The sequence below is a fragment of the Abrus precatorius genome, unplaced genomic scaffold, assembly GCF_003935025.1.
Source record: "Abrus precatorius isolate BTA unplaced genomic scaffold, Abrus_2018 Scaffold7, whole genome shotgun sequence".
Taxonomy (NCBI): Eukaryota; Viridiplantae; Streptophyta; class Magnoliopsida; order Fabales; family Fabaceae; genus Abrus; species Abrus precatorius.
This window is the reverse complement of record NW_020874417.1, coordinates 12,108,250-12,134,237: the sequence shown is the minus strand read 5'-3', so window position 1 is coordinate 12,134,237 and position 25,988 is coordinate 12,108,250. Positions and strand designations below refer to the sequence as shown.

At 30.9% G+C, this 25,988-nt stretch overlaps 1 protein-coding gene across 2 annotated transcripts; it reads left to right on the top strand.

Annotated features, from left to right (window-relative positions):
• Nucleotides 1–1,114: 1,114 nt before the first annotated feature.
• On the top strand, nucleotides 1,115–22,279 carry LOC113871365 (general transcription and DNA repair factor IIH subunit TFB1-1-like). Of its 2 annotated transcripts, none has more exons than XM_027508452.1 (21): nucleotides 1,115–1,162; nucleotides 1,249–1,369; nucleotides 1,455–1,533; nucleotides 1,675–1,736; nucleotides 1,872–1,932; nucleotides 2,373–2,475; nucleotides 5,965–6,040; nucleotides 6,425–6,520; nucleotides 6,825–6,869; nucleotides 12,639–12,695; nucleotides 12,810–12,965; nucleotides 13,047–13,112; nucleotides 14,560–14,683; nucleotides 15,780–15,836; nucleotides 15,917–16,026; nucleotides 16,143–16,334; nucleotides 16,509–16,622; nucleotides 16,872–16,949; nucleotides 17,944–17,991; nucleotides 18,132–18,191; nucleotides 22,073–22,279. In XM_027508452.1, the coding sequence occupies exons 2-21, from the start codon at nucleotides 1,289–1,291 to the stop codon at nucleotides 22,154–22,156; spliced, it is 1,749 nt and encodes a 582-aa protein (XP_027364253.1). In that variant the 5' UTR covers nucleotides 1,115–1,162; nucleotides 1,249–1,288; the 3' UTR covers nucleotides 22,157–22,279. The 2 variants fall into 2 exon arrangements, with proteins under 2 accessions (XP_027364253.1, XP_027364252.1); XM_027508451.1 differs by having other exon boundaries at nucleotides 18,123–18,191.
• The last annotated feature ends 3,709 nt before the right edge of the window (nucleotides 22,280–25,988 follow it).

Below are 25,988 nucleotides of genomic sequence, written 5' to 3'. Positions count from 1 at the left end.
GCTTGAACTAAATGTTTAGGATATGTATCTTGAAAGTAGCTTTTAGAAGGGCATTTAAGAAGATCGATTGTATATGTGAATTAGATTAATGATCTCTTAACATGTATTGTTAATTCTCTTTAGAATTGTAACGTGTTAAAGCATTCTTTACTCTAAATTTGTCCTTAATAAATTATTAATATTTAACAATTTTATTTTTTATCTTTGAGATTAATATCATCTTTTAATAATAGCATTTATTGTATTAGTTAATTAAGGTAAAAATATAATTTTACTTAAATACCAATACTTAAAGGATTGTATGTATATTTGTTCAAAAAATAAGTAATTCAATACACTTAAAAGTATGAAAAAAAAATTAAAATTATAGATTTTAGTTTATAAGATAAAAGAATAAAATTTAAAAGGTGTCACCATCTTTTTAAATAAAAAAAAACTTTAACAATTAAAAATTAGTTTGTATTTTTTTTATAATTTTTTATTGAATAAAAATAAAATAATTTTTACCTAAATTTTAAATATTATATTCTCATAAAAAATTTCACAATTTCAATAAACTACAATGATATTATACAAAATTATTAAATTATTTTTTATAATCTATCATGACTCGTCAAAACATTTTTTATTGACTTGTGTTTGATGACGAAATTTTTTTTTTACCTCTGTATGCATTTTTTTAATTTTAGTTTCTTCATAAAATTTATTTATTTTTATTTTGATCCTTATAATTAAATTTTTATACAAAAATTAAAAAATAACTACATTATATATATAGAGAGAGAAAATGTAATAAAATATATTAGGTATACAGATAAAAATAAAAAATATATTAGCCATAAGATAACGATTTTTATCAGAAATTAACATTGACTATTTAAAAAAAATATTTTTTCGTTAAAAAATTTATTTACAAACCAAGGACCAAATAAAAAAACTAGTTTCATGTAGAAACTAAAATAATATTTACTGATATATTTAATGACTGCAAACTCATGCCTCATTTGATGCCATACTCAGCGTAGACTGTACCTATTATTTCACTAACATTTCATCTCTTTTTCCTTCAATTCTTCATCAATCCTTTCTATTTTACTCTTCAATGCTAACAAAGTGTCACTGTTAATATTTCGCGAAGCCCTCACTCTCTCCGCTTTGCATCGTCAGAGTATAATTTCTTTCTCCAATACCACTCTATGGTGAAGTCCATGGTTCTGGTTCTGAGTTTGGATTGGGTTTTTGTTTCAGATTAATCTCTGAACCGTTTGCGCGATCGAAATTCTTTACGATGTCGTCGGGGCAAGTGGTTAAGCGTGCCAAATACAAAGCCACTGTCAAAGACCCTGGCACCCCCGGCGTCCTCAAATTGGTGCATTCACATTCTCATTTTGTTTAATCTTTTCTTCTATGATGTTGCGATTCTCTTAGAATCGTTTCTTATTTCCTTTCTGCAGACACGAGAAAAGCTCGCTTTCAGGCCCAATGATCCTACCTCAGGCAACAAGCTCGATGTGGAGTTCAGATTTATAAAGAGTAATTATGGTTTTTTTGTTAATCAGTAAATTGATTAAAAGATTAATTTGCGAGAACTTCTAGAATCATCTGAAAACTATAGAAGCCTCACTGTCTGAATTTTATTTTATTTTATTTTTTTGCTTTTCTGAACAAAATTAGGTCATAAACACACTAAAGAGGGATCAAACAAACCACCATGGCTCAACCTTACCCATGCGCAGGTTGTCTTTTAAATCAAGCTTCTGTTAACATTTCTTTCACTATTTATGTTTGAGCACTGCTCATTTGAATTGTCAATGCCTTTGGTTATGTCTCCTTTAAATGAACTTTTATGATATTACAAAATTATTTTCCAGGGAAGTTACATCTTTGAGTTAGAAAGTTTTCCAGATCTTCATGTTTGCCGGGAATTGGTGGGTAAGTTCCTTACTTTGGTGGGTAACTGCCAAATGAAATATGATTTTGTTGTTTCTTTCTGTTTAAAATTTTATTCCAAGGGTTTGTCGCATGCTGTAGCTTAGGACGAGGTGCTGCTATGTTGTTTACATGTTTGATCATGGGCTTAAGTCTCAGAGTAATCGAGTTAGAGTTTAATTTGATAGATTTTTTTTTCAATTAAACATGTTTAAACAATTAAAAAACAATGTAATTAAAAATATGATTTCAGATGTGCTCGATTATATATTTGTTTCCCTCTCCAATGCATATGCCAGATAAGAAAATGTTACATCACCAAAAGAGATTCTGAATTATCATGATTTTTCTTCTATTCCCTTTCATTATTTCATTTTTATTATTTTTGTTTTCAATTGATTTATATATGCTTCCCTATTGAGTTTTTTGATCTGTTTGAGAAGGTGTTGCTCTTAGCAAGCATGGAGAAGCTACAAAAGTTATTTCTGAGGAACAGCTGAGTGCTGCTGAAATGACACTCAGAATTAAGCTATTGCAAGAAGATAGGTACGTTGTTTATAATAACACTACAATTATTTTAAAAGACGATACTGCATTATGGCTCAAATTCTGTTGCAAATGTAAGCTAACTTTTCAGACACCATTTAGATCAAGATCTCTTTGGTATTGTGCTGCCACTTTAAAATTATCCATTTTTAGTTTACTCTGGCTCAGAATGTCATGCGGTAATAATTAACTCAGGATCCCATTTTAATCTTTATTCATATAACTTGTAAGATACCTGTGCTACTGCAAAGGTTAAAATTAAATATACATGATATGTTTATTTTAATAGTATATATAAAGGTAAAAAATTGAATTTAATTATAAAAAAACTAATAAGATTTAGAGTAACATATCTCTTTTAAAATTACAATAAAATAAGCAGTGATATAATATAAATTTTACCTTTTATATAAATATCAAAAGGAGTTCCATAAAAATGTTCTGTAAATAAAATATTTCAGAAGATTATATCAAAACTTGTATGATTTACGGATGAGCATACATTAATACTTCAAAAAAATGAGGAAAGTAAAAAAAGATCATGGTGAAAATTGAGAGCTTGACATTTTGATGTTTCAAGAAAATTAAACTCCTTAATAATAATAATAATAATATCAATAAAAATAACAATAATAATGATGATGATGATGATGATGATAATAATAATAATTGTCTTCTTAACATTTGTGTACCTATACAACAATCCCATCTAAATATTTATCAACATGTGTTTGAACTATGCTGACAGTTAGAGAACAGGCTTACAATCCCATCTAGTTTAGAACAATAATGATTAATAAACTGCAAGCTAAGCATAAGCATAGGCTTGATTGAGATAAGCATTTTCCAACAGTAATGATACTTCTTAATCTCCAACTGTTGTCCAAATACAAACCCAAATGAATTTGGTGTAATTCTTAATCTCCTCTTGCTATCCAATTACACAGTCGTGAATATTGTATAATTTTAATCTCCATAAGCCTGAGATAAGCATTTTTCAACAATACAACAGGTTGAGCTGTGCTGAAAGTTAGAATAGGCTTTAGAAAAATTTGAAATGCTCTAGAAAAAAATATGCATCTCAACTTTCAATATTCATCAACTTCACATATGGTGAGAAAGCAGATGCCTTTGTCTGCTTCCTAGAAAGTAGCATGTATAATATGCAGACTGTGTGCATTATCCTCTAATTGATCCTCAATCAAAAGCAAAAAGTTCCTATTAGAATACTCAAAGTGTCTTAATGTGTTGAATTTTGACATGTTGAACAAGTTAAATTCCAATATATTGTGCAGAAAAATGACTCTTAAGTCTCCATGGGCACAAACAGAATCTACTATTTAGTGTCCAATTTGATTTCTTTTGATCTGTAAACCTCAAGTTTTGCTAAACAACATATATATCTAGAAAAAAATAATGATAAAATGACATAACATTAGCATCAAACTATCACAGCTTGTGAGTTCCTTTTCTTTCATAAATGTTGTCTTTGTTCCCTGTATCTCCAAATTTGTCTTTGTTCAAAAAGATAAAATAAAATAAAAAATCCATCATTTCCTTATAAATAAAAAGGTTTGCAAAAAGGCTCTAAGCCTCTAACTTGATACGCGGGTAGAAAATTTAAAATCTAATGGGATTTACAATTACTAAGACTTAATAAGCATTGGGCCTATTTCTTTTTCTCTTTGTTCAAAAGAAAAAATATATATGAAAAAATATATATAGCATATCCCTTGGAAAAGTAAAAGGTTTCCAAAAGGGCTCTAATCTGAAATGTGAGTAGAAAATTTCAATGTCAATGTGATTTACAATACTGAGGCTAACTAATCAGGCGTGACACCTATTATTTCCTTTCTATTTAATACATCCAATTTTCTCACCAACTGCTTAACCTAAAGCTTTGCACTTCACAAAAGTTGGGAAAGAAGTTGTTGAGTTTTTGCATTTTCAAGAATAACAAATTAATATATAATTAAAATATTATCATATGGATGAATTTGATTCATATTTACCATAAAAATAATTCTAATCTTTTGCTGTTATTACCTTTTAACCAACCACAACAGATTAACTAAAAATTCTAGAGTCCCCAGTATGTAAAATACCCCTGTTGATGAACAGAAACAGCAGGGTGCATACCTTTTTTATAAGCCACCTACAATGTGCTTCCTTCCTTCCTTTGGCCACAAGTGGCATGCTATCAAAAGGACATTGAGCTGAGCTGGTGTATGAACTGCAAGGATTTGTTGCTAAATTTTCAAAGCTTCTAACTGTGTATACACTTTCTAGGTGCAATATGATATAATAAAGGTCTTAGACAAAGGGAAGCAGTAGAACAATCAACCCACATAAGATAATGTAGAGAGAAGATTAAGAACTTGAAGGATTTCAAGCGCATTATTTCTTGATGAGCATGGTCTAAATCAATGTAGGCCTAAAGAACATAATGCAGAAAGTATTAGCAGAAAGAAATTAATTTTACTGCATAAAATAGTTCATTGGAAAGTGAAAAAGAAAATTCAAAAAGCTAGATAACAGCTAGAAGCACAAGTCAATTTAATATTACCTTGAGAAGATAGATCTTCCTCCATAAGAAAGATAACAGCTAGAACCTTTGATTTCCTACAAATACTGCAGAAGGAGAATAAGAAAGAAATCCAGCAACCATGCTACTGAAAAATTCTAAATAAGCCATTAGTTTTTCAAATTAATAAAAAAGTGAAAGGTAGAGACAAGAGTGTGGTACCAACTATTGTCCTCAAAATTGTTTTCTCTTCAAGTAGCTTCCTCCTCTCCATGGCTCTGTGTATATGGATTTTTTTAAAAAATAAAATAAAATAAAATAAAAAACCCACAAATGACAGTGAAACATTCTAACTATATGCCCTTAACCCGCTCTCCGTTTGGGCCAATCATCACATCTGATTATTGCATAAACACCATGCAGAACTGGATAAGAAGAGTAGGAATTAATGCAAGAGGCATAGGAATTAGGAAGTGTTGGGTGAGGGAGGGAGAAGAGGATTAGCAATATACAAAGGTTAGGGTTGGAGATGAGGAAGACATAATAATCAAGGGATTGGTGGCAGCTGAGGATCCAAGCTTGAAGAGGAACTTTTGCGGTGCAACCTATGGTGAAACAGTGAATTTGCAGAGGCGAGAAGGGTTATGGATGGGAGGATGGTGACGATAGGTTTGGGAGTGTATGGGGAGGGAGATAAGTGTTTCATTTTTCAAAATTTTTGTTCTGCAGCTTTTTTCCTGCAGTTAGCAGGCAACACAATGATAATAAATATTTGTTTCTGAGATGGCATATTTTTCGGTTTGTGTGGGAAAAGAAATTGTTTAGAAGGTGACGTGTTTGGCTAAGGATCTTTTTTTCTTAGTATGTAACTGATAAGATTTTGAAGTTAAGTTTTATTTACTATAAGATTATCTTTGTTCACTTCCCTCAATGTTATTAATTTTGCTGAAGTCCTACTTTTGCAGCAAGTTGCAGAAGCTTCATAGGGAACTTGTGTCTAATGGTAAGCTTACAGAATCAGAATTTTGGGCTACAAAAAAGGTAAAATATTCTGAATATAACATGATGTGCTGCAATGTTTTTAGTAGTTTGTTCTGGTCTGCAAAGATCATTTGAAATTTAGGGTTTAGGTTGTTCATTATATGTTGCTGATGATGGTTTTTGGTTGGTACTATGGTGATTGAAAGAATTTTTATTGGTGAAATGCAATCCGTGAATTAATTTTGCAAATCAAATATTTTGTGAATGACATGGTCTCATAAAGGTGTTTCCATAATAAATATTTAGAGCCGTTGTGCAGCTTTTCTCTACTGATGTTTAATCTTTGCTTTTGTATGGTGGATTCTCAGTCTCCAATTTCCTTGTAAGTTTCTTCTCTTCATCTTAATGAATTTTCAAATTTTCATTTTAAAAAATATTTTACAGAGATTGCTAGATCAAGATGAAAGCAGAAAGTCAAAACAACGGATTGGTTTTAAAAATTCTTTGATCTTCGACACAAAGCCTACGAGTGATGGACGGGTTTGCTACTGCTTCTCCTTCCTCTTCTGAATTGGTGCCCTATCTTTATGATTGCACATAGACGTGTCTCTGCATACTTGGATGTCATATGAGAACATCGTATATTTAACTGTCTGTATGCTGCAGCTTAGCATTTCCTCAAATACACAAAAGAATTATGGTTTTTTGTTATAGTGTGCAGAACTCAGCTTTTTGAACCATTTTAAACATGTTTAGGATCTTTTAATAGTTTCTAGATTTTTTTTAGCTTCAGATGCTGGCCTATGTGATTTTAACAGACTTATTTTCCCTTGTGTTTTTTCAGATAAACCAGGTTAAATTTCAATTGACACCAGAGATAAAATATCAGGCATGCTCTATTTCTAACTCTCCCCTTTAGCTAAATCTTGAATACTTTGAAGCTTTCCTTTGCTACAAATGTCAATACTAAAATTTAAGGCGCCCCCTCTGCTTTTTTTTACCTGTTCACTTAAGAGGATAATACATAAATTAAGGAATGCAATTAATTTCCTTGTGTATAGTAAAATTATTTTTGACTTCTAATATGAACCCCACTATTACTTCTTCCTCTTCTGCATTGGTGCCTTATCTTTGATAAGCGTGTCACAATTTAAGAATTGTGTAGAGATAAGGGCATAATTGAAAAGGTAGTAATTAATATTGTCTTGAACTTCTAAGTGGAAAAATAAATAAAAATAGTTTTTTCTTTCAAAGGTGGATAGATAAACATTAGCTGGGTAAATAAAGGTTTAGTTTGGATGAACTTGTGGATAAGTCCTTATAAGAGAATAAAACTTCTCTCATAAGTTAAAAACAACTTATATCTTTAAGTTTTAGAAACTTTAAATGAAAGTAGCTTCTAAAAAATCAAGAAGTATAAGTTGATTTTAACTTATGAGAGGAGTTTAATTCATTCTACTTAATTTTTGACTCTTAACTACTTATTGATAAATTTATCCAAATTGAGCTAAATTTGGCTTTTAATTGTGATATTTGCTTATCCGTGGGTGTAAATTTGGTTTGGTTTATGCTGTTATGCACTAATACAACAATCTGGCAGTGGTGGGTTTACAAATATCTATTTAAAACTTTTGAAGTTTCACATCGACTATAAATATGGCTAAATAAGAGCTTATAAAGCTTAAAACAATACTTACCTTACGAATTAGCTTTAAGGGTTGAGTTAGACTTAAAGGCCAAATTCAACATGGTATCAAAGGCTATCGTAGATCCGATATTGGGTCACCATTGCTGGGGAAGAAAAAAGTTTGGCCTCATGAATTTTTCCACTGCAATTAACCTAGCCCCTTTGAGTATCCAAGTGTAACTTACTTGGTCCTATGACTTTCCCAGTGCTACCTACAAGGTCCTAAGACTTATCTAGTGCTATATTTGAATAAAAAAACATAAATAAAAGTAAAAACAGTCCTACAATTTTCCCGCTCTAGATGTCTAATCTTGAGTGTGAGGAGGCGTGTTGAAGTCTCAAATCAACTATAGATATAGCTAAAAAAGAGCTTATAAAGGTTAAAACAATATTTACCTTACAAGCTAGCTTTTAAGGTTTAGTTAGGCTTAAAGTCCAAATTCAACAAAAACAAGAGATTATGCATGGGATTTTAGCATGATGAAAACATCTGCTTAAATACGACATCATGGCCATCTTTTCATGCACATGGTTTTTTTTACAATCATTTGTAGCATATGTTTAAGTTTTCTCGTCCTTTATGAGTGTTTTCTTGTGGCTTCATGTGCTTGTACTTAGTTCATCATATTGATATCAAATGTAAATGAGGCAAAAAATAGTTAGTTAACAAAAGGCAGTGGTGATATTGTTATGCATCTGACATTAGGCTTCCCAATAACATGTTTTCCTTTTTTCTTTTTAATTTTAATTGAATTTGTCCTCAATATAAGGGAATCATTTTCCATTTCCCTGTTTGAACTGTTTCAGCTGGTTATACTTGCACCCCATTGGTTGTTACCACATTAACTTTCAAAATTACAATGCATAAATAAGTAAGCGAGAATTGTGGAAACCAGAAGGATCACGTTTACAAAAAGAAATGCACTTAGGGTTTCTTTGCTGTTATGGTCCAGATCTAGCACCCATGACCTGATAGAATTAGAGTTGTCTTCCCTAATTTGAAGCCTATCATTTCCTCCCAATTTACAAGTCTTCATGAATAATAACTTTCCAACACAAAACCATTTATACCAGTGTTTATAGCAATACCACAAAAATCAATAGAATGTTAAAAATAAAGTTGGAATGGTATAATATTCTTCACGTCACTATATTTTTCTGTATTGTAAGATAAGTCCTAGCAGCAGCAATAGCATTTGCAGACATCACTTGTTTTGTTTATTTGATCTTTACTTATAACTAAATGAGTAAACAAAATGGGTGAGTCTACTGAGACTCAGTGAGGTGATCCCCAAACACACATACATGTAAACATTCAAATCATTAGATACCTCATTATTTTCTCGTAACACTCATTTCAACCATAATCTTTACTAAAGTATAATATTTAAGCACTCGTTTAAATTTGCCATAGTCCAAAGATTAATGAATTTCCCGTAGCATATATACCATAAAAAGGTTACACATGAAGAACTATATAAGTCTAAACTAAAGATTAATCACACCCATCAAATATAACATGCTCATTATAGTTAAAGGGTCTGTTCACCCTGTAATATTGCAAGGAGGTCAAAGAGTCCGTTCACCAATAGTTCCCTTAAGTGTCTGTTCATTCATCAGTGTGAAAAAATATATACTGTGAACTCAGGCTATCTATGACTATTCTCTTTGCTATAGCAAACATATTATGTCATTTATTCTCTTTGTTTTGGCTAAAATGGATTAAGCTATTTATTCTCTTCACTATGGCAAGTGGATTATGCCATTTATTCTTGTAAGCTTTCACAAAAGTGGGTTAAGCTATTTATTCTCTTCACTATGAAAGCAGATTATGTCATTTGTTCTCTTTGCTTTGGTAAAAGGGGAATTAAGTTGTTTATTCTGTTTGCTCTGGCAGCAGATGTTCTAATATAAAACTCACCAAACATTGCATTCAAAGAAATCTCAGATAACCACAAGTCATGTATTCCACATATTACATTTCAAAAATTTCATTCTATATTTCTTTGCTTTGTTACCACAACTTCAACACTTTACAAATGCATCATTCTCAATATAAATTGAAAAAAGAACTAAGAGAAACAAGATTTTTCAAGCTTTATATCACACAAAATGGAGTTTTCTTGCCCAGGTTATAATCCTTCAAAATAGACTTATCTATATCAGAATTCACAATAGCTATGTTTTGCATTTTTATGCACCAGGAGCAATCCTTGATTAAAAATACCAGAACTTGACATAATAAATCTATAACTTATTATCTTTCAAACACCATTTGTTTCACTTAGAAATAGTTGTCCTAACTCAAGTTATGAGCATTTAAAATAGTCTCGTCTGTTTCGGAGTATAAGACAGAACAATCAACTTCATGAAATTACTGGGAATTTCGTAGTTGACAATAAATTCTAAAAATTTTCATAATTAAACTATTATGCATAAGATTTCAAACAAAATTAGTTTCACGTCAAACTCCTTATGTTTGTCTAAAGTAGACTAACTCATCAGAATTCATAACAGGATTGCCAAATTTTATAATTAAAATTTTTACTCAAGAATAATTCTAAAATTTTTCCAGTCCAATTCTACACCAAACAAGATTTCAAACAAAATTTATTTCACTAAAAATCAATTTTTGTAGCTCAAGTTATTCGCACTTTACAAATTTTAATGCCTACTATTATAATCTACTCCTAAATCTCAATTTATCTAATGATTTGATGTATGGATTTTTATCACACACTTTGTGTTCATATTTTTTAACTTTCTCAAGTAGTCAAATTTCTTCAATCCTCATAATCTCTCTAATTATAAAACTAATAACTTAATTCACTAATAGAAAATACACAATTTCTTCATGAGAAATGTGCTTCCCGTTTTTAAATCCTAGTTTGTCATAACCAAAATAATAAAGACAATGAACGAAATTGCACAAATCAAGTAAGATGTTGAAAATGGAATTCTAAATCCCTTACATCTTTGGTCATCCAACTCAGAATCAAAAAGATTGGTGATGGAATCCTCTAACTTTTGGTACTCGTGGTTGTGGTGCTCTTGTCTTTCTCTAACTTTTGCTAATACAATAGACCTTCCTATTTTCCTTTATTTTTTTTCTCTTTTTCTTCATCTTTTTTCTTATCTTTGTTTTTTTTTTTTTTTTTAGTATGTTCCAATGATGGAAGCACTTGATGGTTTTTTTTTTTCATATGATTATCCCTAAGTGCATACTCTTTGCGGATAATGTCTTGATTGAGGAATTAAAAGAACATATTAACTCTAAACTTGAGTTATGGAGGGAGACTTTGGAATCTAAGGGTTTTTGTTTGAGCAAAAATAAAATAAAGTATATGTATTGCAATTTTAGCATAAAACAAGATAAGGATCATGCATTGGAAGTTAAAATTAGGGATGCATTATATCACAAATCTCCAAGTTTAGGCATTTGGGATCAATTTTACAAAATGATAGAAAAATTAATAAAGATGTTACTCATAGCGTATAAGGCGGATGGTTAAAATAGAAAAGACATCTAGAGTTATGTGTGACTGTAAAGTATCTATCAAACTAAAAGAAAAGTTTTAAAATATTGTTATATGATCATCACCAAACTAAAAGTAAAGTTTTAAAGAACTGTTATACCATCATATATCCTATATGGTAATAGATGTTGGGCCTTAAAGGAACAACACAAGAAAAATGTAGGAGTAGCAAAAATCAGAATGTTAAGATGAATGAGTGGTCTTACGAGAAATAACAAGATAAGAATTGATTGTTTACGTGAGTTATTGGACAAAACCACATTTTTTAAGGTGCTTTGGTCATTGTAACAAGAGACAGAGAGATTCTGAAGAGATTTAGAACAAATTATTCAAACAGATCTAGTGGTAAATAATATTTTTGGAAATTTGGTTTTTGACTAATTTTAATAGTGTCGTGTGATCCATCTAACTGACCCTACCTCGTGGAATATGACTTGATTGTTGTTTGTGTATTCTTTATTTATTATATAGGACTTTGAGTAGTTAAAATTGCATAATAGTCCTTATTCTTCCTTTTTTTTTTTGTATTACCCCTTTTCTTTCTATCAACACAAGTAATATAAAAAAGATCAGGTATTACATTTGCTTTTGGGGAGGGCTGGTTTAGTTAATTTTGAAATTGAGAATACAAAGTACCAATGTTAAACCGATGATGCATTAAAAAGACATTGCATCGGAACCACCTCCTTAAGCAACCACAGATGAGTCAATGCACCCCCTCATTGTCATCCATGAAACCACCAACTTGCACAACCTGAGACCACCTCATGCCTCCAAACACATCAGCCACCTCCTTGCAGAACCCAGTGTCCAAAACCAATAATCACTGCCAACCACCACAGACCTTCCTTTTCTCACCACCGCCAGCCAACCATCAAATCGAGCCACCACAGCCACAGACCCTAAGGTATTCAATTATAACTTTTGAAAAGTTATCTAAGTTACTTGTTATACAAGTCTTGGTAATTTATGTTGATCATTTTTTATTTAATACTATGTCAATGACTATTAAGACCAGGAGCATGAACGCTCCCCTTTTTGGCTGGAGCACAGTAGAAGTAGCCATGATCTTTTGGGGGTGTTAGAATTGGTTAATTTGTCAAGTAAGGATATTAAGGTGTTTGTTCATCCAAGGACCCACAGAACAAATAAGAATATTGAAAAGGAAATTCCAAGATTTGTCACCACAACAAACAATTGCTTCAAAAGGATTTTATTGAAGTTGACTTCTATAGGGAGGGTTGTTGTAAGCTTATTTTTAGTTTCAAAGGTAGACTCTTCCTTTAAGTTTTAATAAAGAAGTTACTTTGAGAATGTTTTCTTGTTAATGTTTGAGGTAGTTGTGGTGGCTCTGTTTTCAGTTTTGTCTCGTGGGTTGGGACTGGTTTGTGGTTCCTTTTATGTCCTTACTTTCTTTGCATTGTTGTCATTCCAGATTTTTGCCCTCAAACCTGCTGTCCACCAGGCATTTATCAATTTTGTACCTAGTAAGGTATGTTGGGCATCAATGAAGTGTTATTATCTATGATAATTATTTATAATATGTTAAATAATTCTTCACTTTGCTTACTGAAATTATATTTTCCCCATGGTCGCCAAATTCAAGATGAATGAGGTGGATTTCTGGAATAAATACTTCAAAGCTGAGTATCTCCATAGTACCAAAAATGCTGTTGCAGCAGCTGCTGAGGCTGCTGAAGATGAGGATCTTGCTGTTTTTTTGAAAGATGATGAGATATTAGAAATTGAAGCTCGAAAGAAGGTCTTTGTCTTGTTTTAGTATTGAAGATTGTTTGTTGCATTTTCAATTCTATTGGCATTATTTTATTTTGTCTGTTTGCAGGTTCGACGGGTTGATCCAACATTAGACATGGAAGCAGACCAAGGAGACGATTACACTCATCTTCCTGTATGGTGAATGAAACTATTCTTCAATCTCATATAGGAGGTTATGTTGTTGTTTGATTTTCATATTTTATGCAAATATCACCTTTTTAAAAGTAATGTTTCAATTGCAGCTTATAATCATTCTTTTTAATTAAATAGTACTAGCATCAGTTATTACATTTGCTAAACACTTTTGGTAAGAGGATAATTAGCAGTCTATTCTGGTAGCATGATTATAGTTATGTGAATTATTTATTATTTATTTTAGTTAAGTCCTTATAGCAAGCCTTAGGAATGTGACTTATATTCGTCGTGATAGCAAAAGGAAAAGATTGAGAGCACCAGAGAGAGAACCCTTTTTGTGAATATATATGTAAGGGTGGCATTTTTTATTGTGTTACTTTGAGGCTGTGACTGGTCTCCACTTTGAGGCTGTGACTGGTCTCCTCCTCTTCCCATCATTGACAGTGTCATCCCAACTGACTTGTTCCTTGAGCCTCTGCCTCAAACTATGGAAAACACCCAGCTGTCAACCTTCTCTTTCTCTGCCCACGTGTCAGTGATGATGAGAGGATGTCTAGAGAAAAAATCAAAGCTATGAAGTGCTTATGCTAAAATAAACAAGTGCAAGGATTCACTGAGGTAAGGTAGCCCTGGGTTTGGTCCCTTGGCTATTATTACTGAAGAAATATAGAGGGAATAAACCCAGAGATAAATCATAAATCTCCTTAACATGAATATGTAAATGATCTGCACCCTTGCATTATTTTATTTACATGGGTTGCTAAGAGTGGATAGTATATAGCTATGGCCTGTTATACAATATAGCACAACCATGCAATATAATGAATGTTAATAAATAACACAGGTTATGCTAACATCTATATATTTCACCAATATTGATAGCCAGATTCTTAATCTCTTTCGATGTTGCCCTCTAATGACTGGTTTGATAAATTTCAACTCACTCTAGTCCCTGGAAATTGTCTCACATTGGTATGCTTCTTTCCTCCTTTAGTTTCTTTCATATTTGGGGATCATTGTGGCTTCAGGTTCTGCAACTGGTGGATTAGGGATCACCTTTCCTCTTCCTCTCATGGTCTTAACCCTCCCTTGATCAATCATTATGCTGTTAGCTAAGGACTACATTGGAGGGATTTCTTGGTTTGAAAAGCAGTTATCGATGTTGATTAGCTTGTCTTGGTTGTCAGTCCTTGTTTTTACTGTTAGGGGCTATTTTATTTTCTATTCTTGTTTTGCAGTAGCCTCTCATAATTTTTTTTTCTCATATGGTATAAAATGAGTTATATGTATAACTCATCCATATTTCATGCTGCTGATCATTTAGTAGTTAGGTTATTTATCTATGCTGCAGGTTCAGATGTGCAAGGTCTGTATTTTTTTTGGTCAATCTGCTAGGTCTGTATTGAATTTCTGCATCTTAACCTTTTGCTCTATTTGATGAGAAGGATCATGGGATCTTCCGTGATGGTAGCAAGGAAATATCTGAAGTACAACATCCTATGTGTAAGAGAACATTGTTGCAAGATCTTAACAGACAAGGTGCAGTTGTTCTTGAAGGAAAAAATTTAGGTATCTCTCTCTTCAATTTGATATTTTGTGTCTCAGTGATTTTTGTTTCGTAATTTCATTATTAAATTTTGTTGTCATATTGGCTTTATTCTATGTCTACCATTTTTTTCACATTATATGTTCTCTATATTTTTTATATCTTGAATGTAACTGCAGGCACACCAAAAAAGGTTTTTTGGCTGCACGTCATAATTAAATTATTACCTAATGATTAATTTGTGATACAAACCACACAAACACAAATACAAATATAGAGAACAGAAACGAATAAAGGGCTGCAAATATAGGAAGAATATTATTCATAACAAGTAACGGACAAACAGAATAAAATGCACTAGGAGAGCAATATCTCCTAATACCCCAGAGCTATGCTCCTAATATAGAGCAATTGCTGCTCTATCATGCAATACCAAAAGAACAGAATCATCATAACCCCCTACCCCTGCCTCATCATGTCTAAATAATGGAATATTATTCTTTCTCCCTAACTCTGCCAGCTCAGCATTTCATTTGTCATTTTCTGATTTCTTCTTTCTCCTCACATAGACAAGCCATTCTTTGGGCCGTGTAACTGCTTCCTGGACTAACATTTCCTCTGGCCCAACATTGCCTTTTGGGTCCCCATCAATTTGCTTTACTCCTATAGCCATATTAAATTTAGTTTTTAATTATTTCTTCCCTGAAATGGGGATCAAATGCAAAGTGAAGGGGGAGAAACTCCATCACATACACATGCTGACACATTATTCACCTTCACTGCTTGTATTATTACTTCATAGAATAAGGTCATATCTTTGGCCTGATTTTTAGTTCTCTTAAAAATCATTCAATGATTCTGGCAAGATCTCTTAGTGGTTGTGAGGAATCATGTTGTGAACTGGACAATCTCTGCCTTCTTAAACTCTTCTGGTTCTTTGTGTTGAGAAATTTTATTGGCTGTAATTGTTTCCTTGGCTGTAATTTTAGAAGCATTTGCCCTTCACCAATTTGTCCTAAAATCAATTGAGAGTAGAAAGCATTCAAATTTGGATTAGTGCAACTTAAATATGTCCAAATGATCTGCTCTGATGAGTCAGATTTTGAAATATAAATGTAGATATGGAGTTGGAACACCCAAGAACAGTAGCAGAAGTTCTTGCTCGAAGAAAACAGGGTTAGTGTGGCTGACTTCTTTCTTGTCCTTTTTTCTGTTATTTCATGTGAAGAAAATTCTTATTTGATTTCACTATACAGAATCTGATGGGGTTATAGAGGAGGAGCGACGAAACAGAATTTCTAAGATGACCCAGATTGAGGATCTTCAGGCACAAGATAATCATCCATATGCACCACTCTGTATCAAGGTCCAACTTTGTCTCAAGAATTAAACGAATTATTATTATTATATTACTCATATTTCAAGTGAATAACTTGAGTTTTAAAATTCATAAATTATTAATTCATTTTTTTTCTTGATCAGGATCCCCGTGACTATTTTGATTCCCAGCAAGCTAATGCCGTAAAGGCTTTGGATGATTCCCAAGCTGGAATGGAGCAAATACGATGCAGTTTGGGTGCTGAGGAAGCCTATGGCTCTATGAGAGCATCTATATCTAAGATCAAAGCTAATGGATTAAGGGATCCTCTATTTAGTCCTGAGGTTTCTCTTAAGGTAATATATTTGTATCACATAGTTCTTACAATTAGCACAAAAAAGTCAAATATTTTGAATGATTGACAAATGTATATGGTTAAATGCTCAATAGTTTACTGAGACAACTTTTTACTTGTTTTTCATATTAATGAACATTCTCTCCTATTGAAAATGAAACCCATTTTTTTCCAGGTTCTTAGTGGATTGACCAAAAATATCTCAAGCACCAAATCCCATCATGGGAAAAGTTCTCAGGAGAGTGTCCTTGATATATTGCCCAGTACAACTAAGGAGAAACTACTAGATGTGAGTCAACCCCAATTGTTCTGATGTCTTTAAGAAGGAAAAAATGGAAAACAAAAACAAAATGGATGGAAAGGAAAAGAAAAAGAGAGTAGGGAATAATCTTCTGAACTTCTATATATGTGTTGAGAGGGTGACATGTTGCTTTTATATTGAAGCAGTAGTTTAGCTTTCAATAATCTTTGTATTGTTCTTTGGGTAATTCTGAATTTTCTATTTATATTTTTGCATTACACTCTTCCTTCCTTCCAGCATTGGGTATGCAGTCAAGAACTGCTGAGGCACTTTTGGTCTTCATATCCAGTTACAACACAAAACCTTATTAATAAGGTATATGTCAAGCTTTTGTGATTTCAGTAAGATCTTTCAATGCTTCTTGCCATGCATTACCTATCTAATATTGTACCACTAGAATTTAATGAGTCTGGGATGCAAGTTTCATATGTCATTTATTTTTATCATGGATTTTATCATTACCATCCCTTTTCTTCCATCCTGCCTATCTCTCTTCCTGTTTCATTTTCAAAATCTGCATATTCACTTCATGATAATATATTGTTATGGTTTATATTGCTAGATGTTTCTAGTTGCTTGCATGATAAGTCATTGTATACCAGTTTTGTCAAAACTTTGCTTGATTAAACAAACTGTTATGTTGGCTTTAATTGGTATTGGTGGATTTGATATGAGAGAAGATAGTGATGTGGGGTTCAATATTATGTGCATTTGTTAAAAAACCATTTATCCCATTGGAGTTTGCTTTTAAATCAAGTGTCCAATAATTCTTTTTACATCTCGAACATGCCCCTTCACATGAAAAGCTCATTTATTTCAAGATGATCGTAGCTATTCAACTTCCATCTATAGATCTTGTAAACTTATCATGGATCAAGCTGTAAATTATTTGCTCTAAGGGTCAAAGTAAGAATCTTTGATGTAAGGAACCACTCTGAGCAGTTAAGTCTGGGCCAAAGCTTGATGTTTTATAATCAGAACAGCAATATAATTAATCTATTTCAAATGAGTTCTTGATCTTCATTGATTCCTAAATGGGTCTGAGAGACCATGAACTGTCTTTTGCGTCCAATGTTTCCACAAATCTTCTTTTCTTTTCCCATCTCTACAAGTTTATCAATGACACAGTTGATTAACCAGCTAAGACATTGGATGAGTTGAGGGGAATTTTCCTTCTATGTGCCATGGGTGGTAATGTGGATTGTACATGTGTTACGTTGTAGATATATTTTTAGTGATTCTAGTAAAAATATTTCTGAATTTTATTTTATTATATCTGATATTTTGTTCACCTATCTGTTAAACGCAGACAAAAAGACTGAAAGATGCCATATCACAAATATATTCTAAACTTGAGGTTTGTATTTAGCCAAAGGCTCCACTGGTATTCCTCACTGCACTAACTTGTTTGTCTTTATGTGGATACCTGCATTAGTTTTATATGTTGAAACCACTAAAGTGTTTCTATTTTTATTTGTTGATTCCTAGGAAATAAAGGTATCTGCACAGTCAGACCTGCGGCACCAAGTTTCCCTTGTTGTCCATCCTATGCAGCAGGTGAGCACAACTACTAATTTGGCTGTTTCATTATTTGTATGTGATCTTCATAAATTGTTGCATATCCTGCATCCTAAATAAAGGAAAAATAAGCTTATGGAAATAAAATAAGGTTGTTTTCCGTTGATTTGAAGGAGATTAAATTTATGAGATACTTTAATTTAGGGCTTAATTGTACTTTTAGTCATATTTTAGCATGTGTGATTTTAATCTCTATCTTTTACTCCCATTTAGTCTTCATAATTTTTTAATTGTTCAAATTGAGTTCCTCATACCTACCAAAATTTCATCCAATAATTAACAAAAAGCTTATTTGCATTTTTGGTTCCTTTAGTTCGGTCTGTGTGTGATTTTGGTTCCTTTGCTTTAAAACTCTGCAATTTTAGTCTCTCCATTGATTTGATTCTACTTAAAACCAACAAATTATTATTTGTTGTCTAAATATTTGAGTGATTTTTGACAAATGTATTATATGAAATATTTAAATGTTTAAATGTAAGAAATTTATTTCCATTTTAACAAGGTTTAAGAAACAAATTAAAATATGAAATTAAGGGTTGAAGAAGAAAAAAATTGATTTTTTTTTATACATTTTGACTAAAATTTGATTTTTGGTATGGTGTGTTTTAAGGAGAAGATTTAAGACTTTTTTTTAAACTTAATTTATTCAGATTTTGAGTAAAAAAATGAGAATGAGTATTTCATGTAGAAGAAAATCAACAAAAGGGACTAAATTTGCCCAATATTAAAAAAGAGGTGCTTAATTAACTCAGAAAAGCTAAGGGTACCAAAATTGCACATATGCCAAACTAAAGGAATTGAAAATGAAATTAAACCTTAATAAAAAAGATAACAAGTATATAATTAATTCATACAAATTTTCAAACAAAAAAGTATGTAAAATAATTAAATAAAATAAAATAATTATATTTATACATTTTATTATTATTATTTTTATTTAAATATTTTTCACATTTTCTTTATTAATTTATACAAAGCAATATGTTACACTTTTGTTATTTATATATTTTTTAATTATTGGACAAGATTTTGGAGTAAGGAGTTAATGTGAATAATTAGGAAACTAAGGACACAATACCAGCAGTTATTAGAAGGACTAAAATCTCACAAATTAAAATATAGGGATTAGAAGTACAATTAAGCCTTTAATTTAAATCAAATGTAGATACACAGAGTCATTTTTTTTTTCTTTACATACTTCCTGACTTAATAATAGTATAAACAAGCTGTGTGATAGTCATTGCTTTAAACATTTTCTAACCACTCTTCCAGATATATTTTACCTTTTTGTCCAAGAATTGTTTTCTAGGAATTAACAAATATTTTTTTCCCCACTTAGTGGTATAAGGCTTGGTGGTTGTTGTTGAAATGTTTTTCCCCCCTTCATTTTGGTGTGTATTTAAATTGTCAATCAGGCTCATTGTCCTTCAACATGTTTTCCATACATATTTTGCCATTATACTGCAAATGTGTGTGTATTTCAAATTGCTTTGGATCAGCCATTGTCCTTCAACATGTTCTCCGCTTCCACATGGTTTGTCAAGTGTCTTTTGCATTGCTTTTCTCATAACATTGTTTGTATTGAAACACTATTGAAACAAAATATGCTATCTCTACCAATCACATAACCCCTTTATCGCAAATTGAATAAAGAAAATTATTCTCAAAAGATTCTATTGGGTTGGGGAGTATTTAGGTAGGGAGCCTTACAATAAGTAAGACACCATAATGCAACTCCAAAACCTTAAGACAATGGGTACATGAATTCATATCCTTATAAATTCCTAACTTACTTATATCCCATTTCATGTGGGCTCAATTCACACTTGATTCCAATACTTTCCCTCAAGTATGAACCTATCTATTCGTGTTGGCTCTCTCCACAGCATAAGTTTTCTCCATTACGAGTATCTATGGTCTACACGTGGTGGGCTGTTGTCCACTTAACGACACTTTTTGGACTTTACACCCTCTACACATGGATCATCTAGTGTCACCGTTTCCTCTACGGTGCACTTCTTACACTGACCATAAATCCACACCGTTGACTCACTTGATCGCGGTTCATCTACTTGTTTGAGCCAGTCACCTAAATCGATAAGCTCTGATACTATTGTTGGATTGAGGAGTATTTAGGTAGGAAGTCTTACAATGAGTAGGACACCATAATACAATTTCAAAACCGGGCTATGGGTACATGGGTCCATCTTTTTATAAATCCCTAACTTACTCATATTTCATTTCATGTGGGGTTCAATTCATACTTGATTTCAACCGATTATATATTTTTTGGTTTGCCTTCATTCTATGTTTCTTCCTTGCTTTGCTTTTTGGTGAACCTCTTCCACGCACTTTATTGTTATTAGAGTGACAACTTAGTTTTGTGTATAAACACATCCAGGTTACAATAATATATGAAGTTTCTCTCCATACTTTCAAGTTTCAACCTTAGGTTGATCAGATATATCATTTTGGGCACAGTATGTTATTTTACCTTGCCATTTTCAATTGTATGAAGTTTCACAATTCCTCAATCTAGGTGTAATTTGGAGTATTGAGGTTACTCAAATTGTATCCTCAATTTAGCGTGGGCCCTTCGGTATGTAAGCTGTATCTGTATTTAGTACACATTGGACACTTTTTGGTTTTCTTTTAACAAGATTGTATGCAACATGAGTCTGACTTTAATGAGGCTAGGTTTGGCTTGGGCTATAGTTAGGTTAGGTACACCTCAGGCACTAGCTAGTTTATGTTAAATTTAGGGTTTTTTTACACCTTTCTCTCAATTTTCCCATGTTTTTTTTTTCCTCTACTTAATTAAACCCTTTCACCTTGCTTGAGATTTGAGTTTGTTAATTTCTTATATTATTCTAGTTTAGCAACAATTTACAGATATTTTATATTCTTTATTTTATTCTATTTATATTATTAAAATGTACTAATGTACCTGTACCCTCAATTTTAGCAAGTTGCGATATCTGGATACCAGAGTGGTAGTATCATACCCCATGCATGCAACATTGACTCATCCTTTTCCTATTTTTGATGTACTCATACTCCACTTAGTGGGCTTTGCTTAAAATCTTGATAATGTTGGCATTCTAGTGTGGCCACAACTCCAATCTAAATTGTTTTCCTGATTTGCTTTATTTTGCATGAATTGACATTATCTGGAATGTGACTGGTTGTATTCATTTTCATTTAGCATTGATCTTTTCAGGAAATAAATATACTGTAATGGCAGCATTGTTTATGACCTGACCCTTGGGTACTGAGTGCCTCTTAATATATATTTTTAAGAAGCTGAGTTGGAATTGCTTCCTTTTCAAACTTGGATTTAACTCTTACACAAATCTCTTCCTAATTGATGAAATCACCTACTTTGAAATAAACCTTTTGGAGTTTGTTTTGTTGGTGTTAATAAGATTTTCTCAACAGCATATTGTGATGTTGACCACCATCTTGTTGGTTCCTCCTATTTTTTCATGTGAGAAGATCAAATTGATGATAGTCTGATTAAAATTTCATTAAAAGGAATTGAAAATTTGTTTTGTGAAAAGCCCAACTCCATCAATTGATCTATGCATCCAACTCCTCTTAGTGCACTAAGGCTTGGTGGTTGTTTGTCATTACCATTTACCATTTACCTTAACTATTTGTCTTCATTTTTTTGTGCTGCTTCATTATTATTGTAAACATGTATCTTTCACTTTGCGTCCAGTGATTGATGTTTTTATCCAGTCCGATGTAATGGGTGGCCATGCCTTTGTTGTTTATTTTCTTTGGTTTTTTGTGATATCCTTCCTATGTGTTTATTGCATCTTATGGAGGATTAAAAGGTAAGGATAAATTTGATGCAGGCTCTGAATGCTGCCTTATTACATTATGATGCTGACAATAGGAAAAGAAATGCAAGAGGACCAAAGCCTAATGGTTATGTCTAGGAGAATGTTTTGCCTCTGCGCATTTGGAGCATCATGCTGTAACAATTTAGGAATGTATATTCCGTCAATTTTGCCGTGATCTCAAACCCATATGGCTATTTATCACTATATAGTGATGAAATGAATTTCTTCGAAAATTGGCAAGCAAGAGTCTTACCAAATAGTTAACTTGAAACGTGAAATCACTTGTTAATGCAGTTCCCAGGCAATTTAAAGAATGAGTGAATTCACAAGTGAATAACATGGCCAATTTTGTGCTACCTTACTGCTGCTGTGTCTTCTGCAGTAAATGGCTAAATTCATTTGTGTAAAAGCTCACGACGGAAATAATTTTGCATTTAGCACCTGTTTACAACGTATATTTATATCATTGTGTACTCTCATGTTGCCAAATGGTAATTTAAAAAAAAAAAGTAGTTCTAGTAGAAGAGAATGTCTTACAAGGAAGCAAAAATTGTATAAAAATAATGTATGACTATCATTCAAAATAATGAGGATTTTTTCATTTTAGGTGAATTATATAAAGATGCAGTGTTGGTTTAAGTGACAATTTCTTTTGATATGATGTACACAACATATGTGCATAGATTAGTGAAGAATTTTCTGGTGAGTTCTTACGTGATTGGGTTGTTTTAAGGAGATTTCTTGTTTAAGAAGTTGAAGGCAAAACAATGCGGGATTTGAGGGAAGAAATGGTGGAATCTGGGGCTGCCATTCGTGAGATGTGAGGTGACAAGGGAAGAGGTTAATGTGAAAGGGTTGCCAAAAGTAAAAATGAATCTAAAGAGGAAACAGAGGAAGAAGACATAATATGGTGAATGATTGGTACTGGTAGGGTAAACAATTTTTAAGATTAAATTATAATTTGCTCATATCTCTTTTTAACATTGAAGATGCTAAACCACCCATAATATTACATATTTTATGAAATGAGTATATAAATTACATGTAAAAGATATTTTATCTTGTAATATTTATTAGTAGTTGCATATTTAAATTATTAGCCGATATATACAATTGATGAGTATATTATTATTAGGCTTCACTAAGAATAATTTACAATGAGTTAAACTATTTAACCATTTAATGTTTGATAGAGGTTCTTAGTCTCATTAGTGAGTTTAGTAATTATTTCCTAGTTAAATAACTAACACTTTCTATTCTTTTGTTCATTAGATATAGAGCAGTTTTCTATGCTCTCAATATCAACAATATCAACTTCTCTATTTTAAAAAGGATAATAAAGCACCCTAATAATCTAATGATAGATAGATGCATTTAACTTTATTTTTTTAACAAATTAATAAAGAAAATAGTATATTTTGTATCTTTTAAATTATGGACTCAATATTGTTATCATTAAATATTTTAACATATAATAGTTATAACATAATCTTTTCTTGCATATTGTTACCACTTCGACAATAGACAACCTCTTAAACTAAGATCTCTGATTGAAAGTCAAAGCAAGGCAATAATGGTTTTTGTGGTCTAAAAGGCAATTATTTAAGTAAAAAGTAAACAAAGGATCTCTCTATGAAAATTTGGATTGATTTTCCTTGATAATGCTGTTCAAAATTTTCATTAAGTAATGCTAGCAATATATTCTCTAACACACTCTTTAATATTGACTAATATTTATTAAAGACTACAAAATCATGCAAGTCTCATTCTTTCTCACTCTTAAATTAATATTTTTTTTAATTTTTAATAAATTTTAACTAAAAGTGGAGAATATATTAGAGTGTGTGTTACTAACCTTCCTCTTCTCTTTTTGCAATTTAACTAGTTGCATAGCTTGGGTGAAGAAAATTGGTTGTAGGGCAACAATTTAGGCTGAATATCATACCACAACCCTAAATAAAATAATTCAATGAACTATGAGAGTGTTGAACTATTCCGGTAGAAAGAACTATTCCTCTTTTGTGTATGATAATTATCAAATATATTTGTTTTATATTGAAAATCCATATTGTAGCATCTATTTTGTTAAATCAAGGAATCTCCAACTTCACATTATGATTTTGTAGCCTCATTATATCATATAAATGAACATTAGTGTTGGGAATTATATGCGTGATAATAACAATAAAACTCAATGCTTTTAAATGTTCATAAAAATCCATATTTTAAAGTATACAAACATATATAGATATAGATATATTGAGTTATATCTTAGAATTAATTTTAAGTAAATTTAATAATCAATTTTATTGACCATTTTAGGATCAACTTGTGTATATATTTTTAAAAATATTTATTTCATCTCAAAGTCTATACATTTTCACTAAAATAAATGTATTTAATCTTTCTTAACTTTACATATAATCTTTTTAATTCTTTTTCATGAAGTCAATACAAAGATCACGAATTATACTCAAAGCATCTTGTTAAAGAACAACAAAACTTATACCAATTATATTTATAACTTAGATCATCATTTTTTGATGTCAAAAGTTACAACAAAACTAAAAGCAGAAAAAAAAAACAACTATTAAAAAATTTATCTTAGTTTTAATTTTATCTTTTGATTTTAAATTTTAAAATAATTATTTGTTATTATAAAGAAAAAATATGTCAAAATCTTACCATAGTACTATCATTTTATAAAAAAAAATTTCAAATACTTACTTGATCAAAATATTGATATTGTTCAACTATATTATTTCCCATTAACAATCTAGGGTATGATTGGTTTTCTTTGTATTTAACTATTTATATTAAGTATCACCACAAGTCGGACAAGACATAGATTTTAAATAACTGACTTGATTATGCAATCATGGAAATAAACATATATTTTTGTGTAATTAACCCTTAGTTCATGAATAATTTTTCTTGAGCCTTATAATAAGACTTAAGAACTTTATTAATAACCTTTTAGAAATGTTTTTGTCAACCAAAAAATTATCAACTTATTCATTCATTTTATTGATATTTAGGTTGGTAGCATAATTAGTTTTCTTGCTTTCTATCATGCTCTCAATATTAATGGCACTTTTGAGATGATGTAACATATCATAATTTCTTTCATTACAATATTGTCTTCATGAGATTCACTAGTCATTTTTTCATGATATTTTCAAAGAACATAGTCTCTTTTATCCTATTTATGATCAAGTGCTTAGATATGATTTGTTGAGACTAATAAAGTGACATTCCTTCCTCAAAATCACTAAATGAAAATTCAAGAAATTCACATACTCTTTTATCATATAAAATATTTGCATCCAACTTTATATAATATCATACATCTCTTCATATATATATATATATATATATATATAAAAATAACAAGCAATCAGTATATAAAATCATATAGTAAAAAAATAAATCAAATAACATATATAATAAATAATTATAACTAATATATACTATTAATGATTTTGAATAACTTCAAGATAATAAAAATTAAAATAAAACTTAGATACAATTTAAATATGAATTAAGTTTAAAAATTTTAAAATAATATTATTTAATATATTTTTTTATGTTTGATAGAAAAATAAGTAAACAACATATTTATTTATTTTTAATTTTATTTGAATTATTTTTAATAAAACATGTTAATATTAACAATAATTTAAAAGATCCATATTATTATACCAGTTTAGTATTTAAATTAGTAAGATATTTCAAAAAGGTTTAAAATATTTTTTATTTAAGTGAGTAAATTGCAATTATTTAATTTTTATTATAAAATAATCTAAAGCCAGTATTGACTAATAGTGATATATATTGTAAAATAAATTTTTTATTTTAATAGTTCTTCAATATAGAAATAATTCAAACATGATATTTGAATTTTTTATTTTATTATTAAAAAATGTGA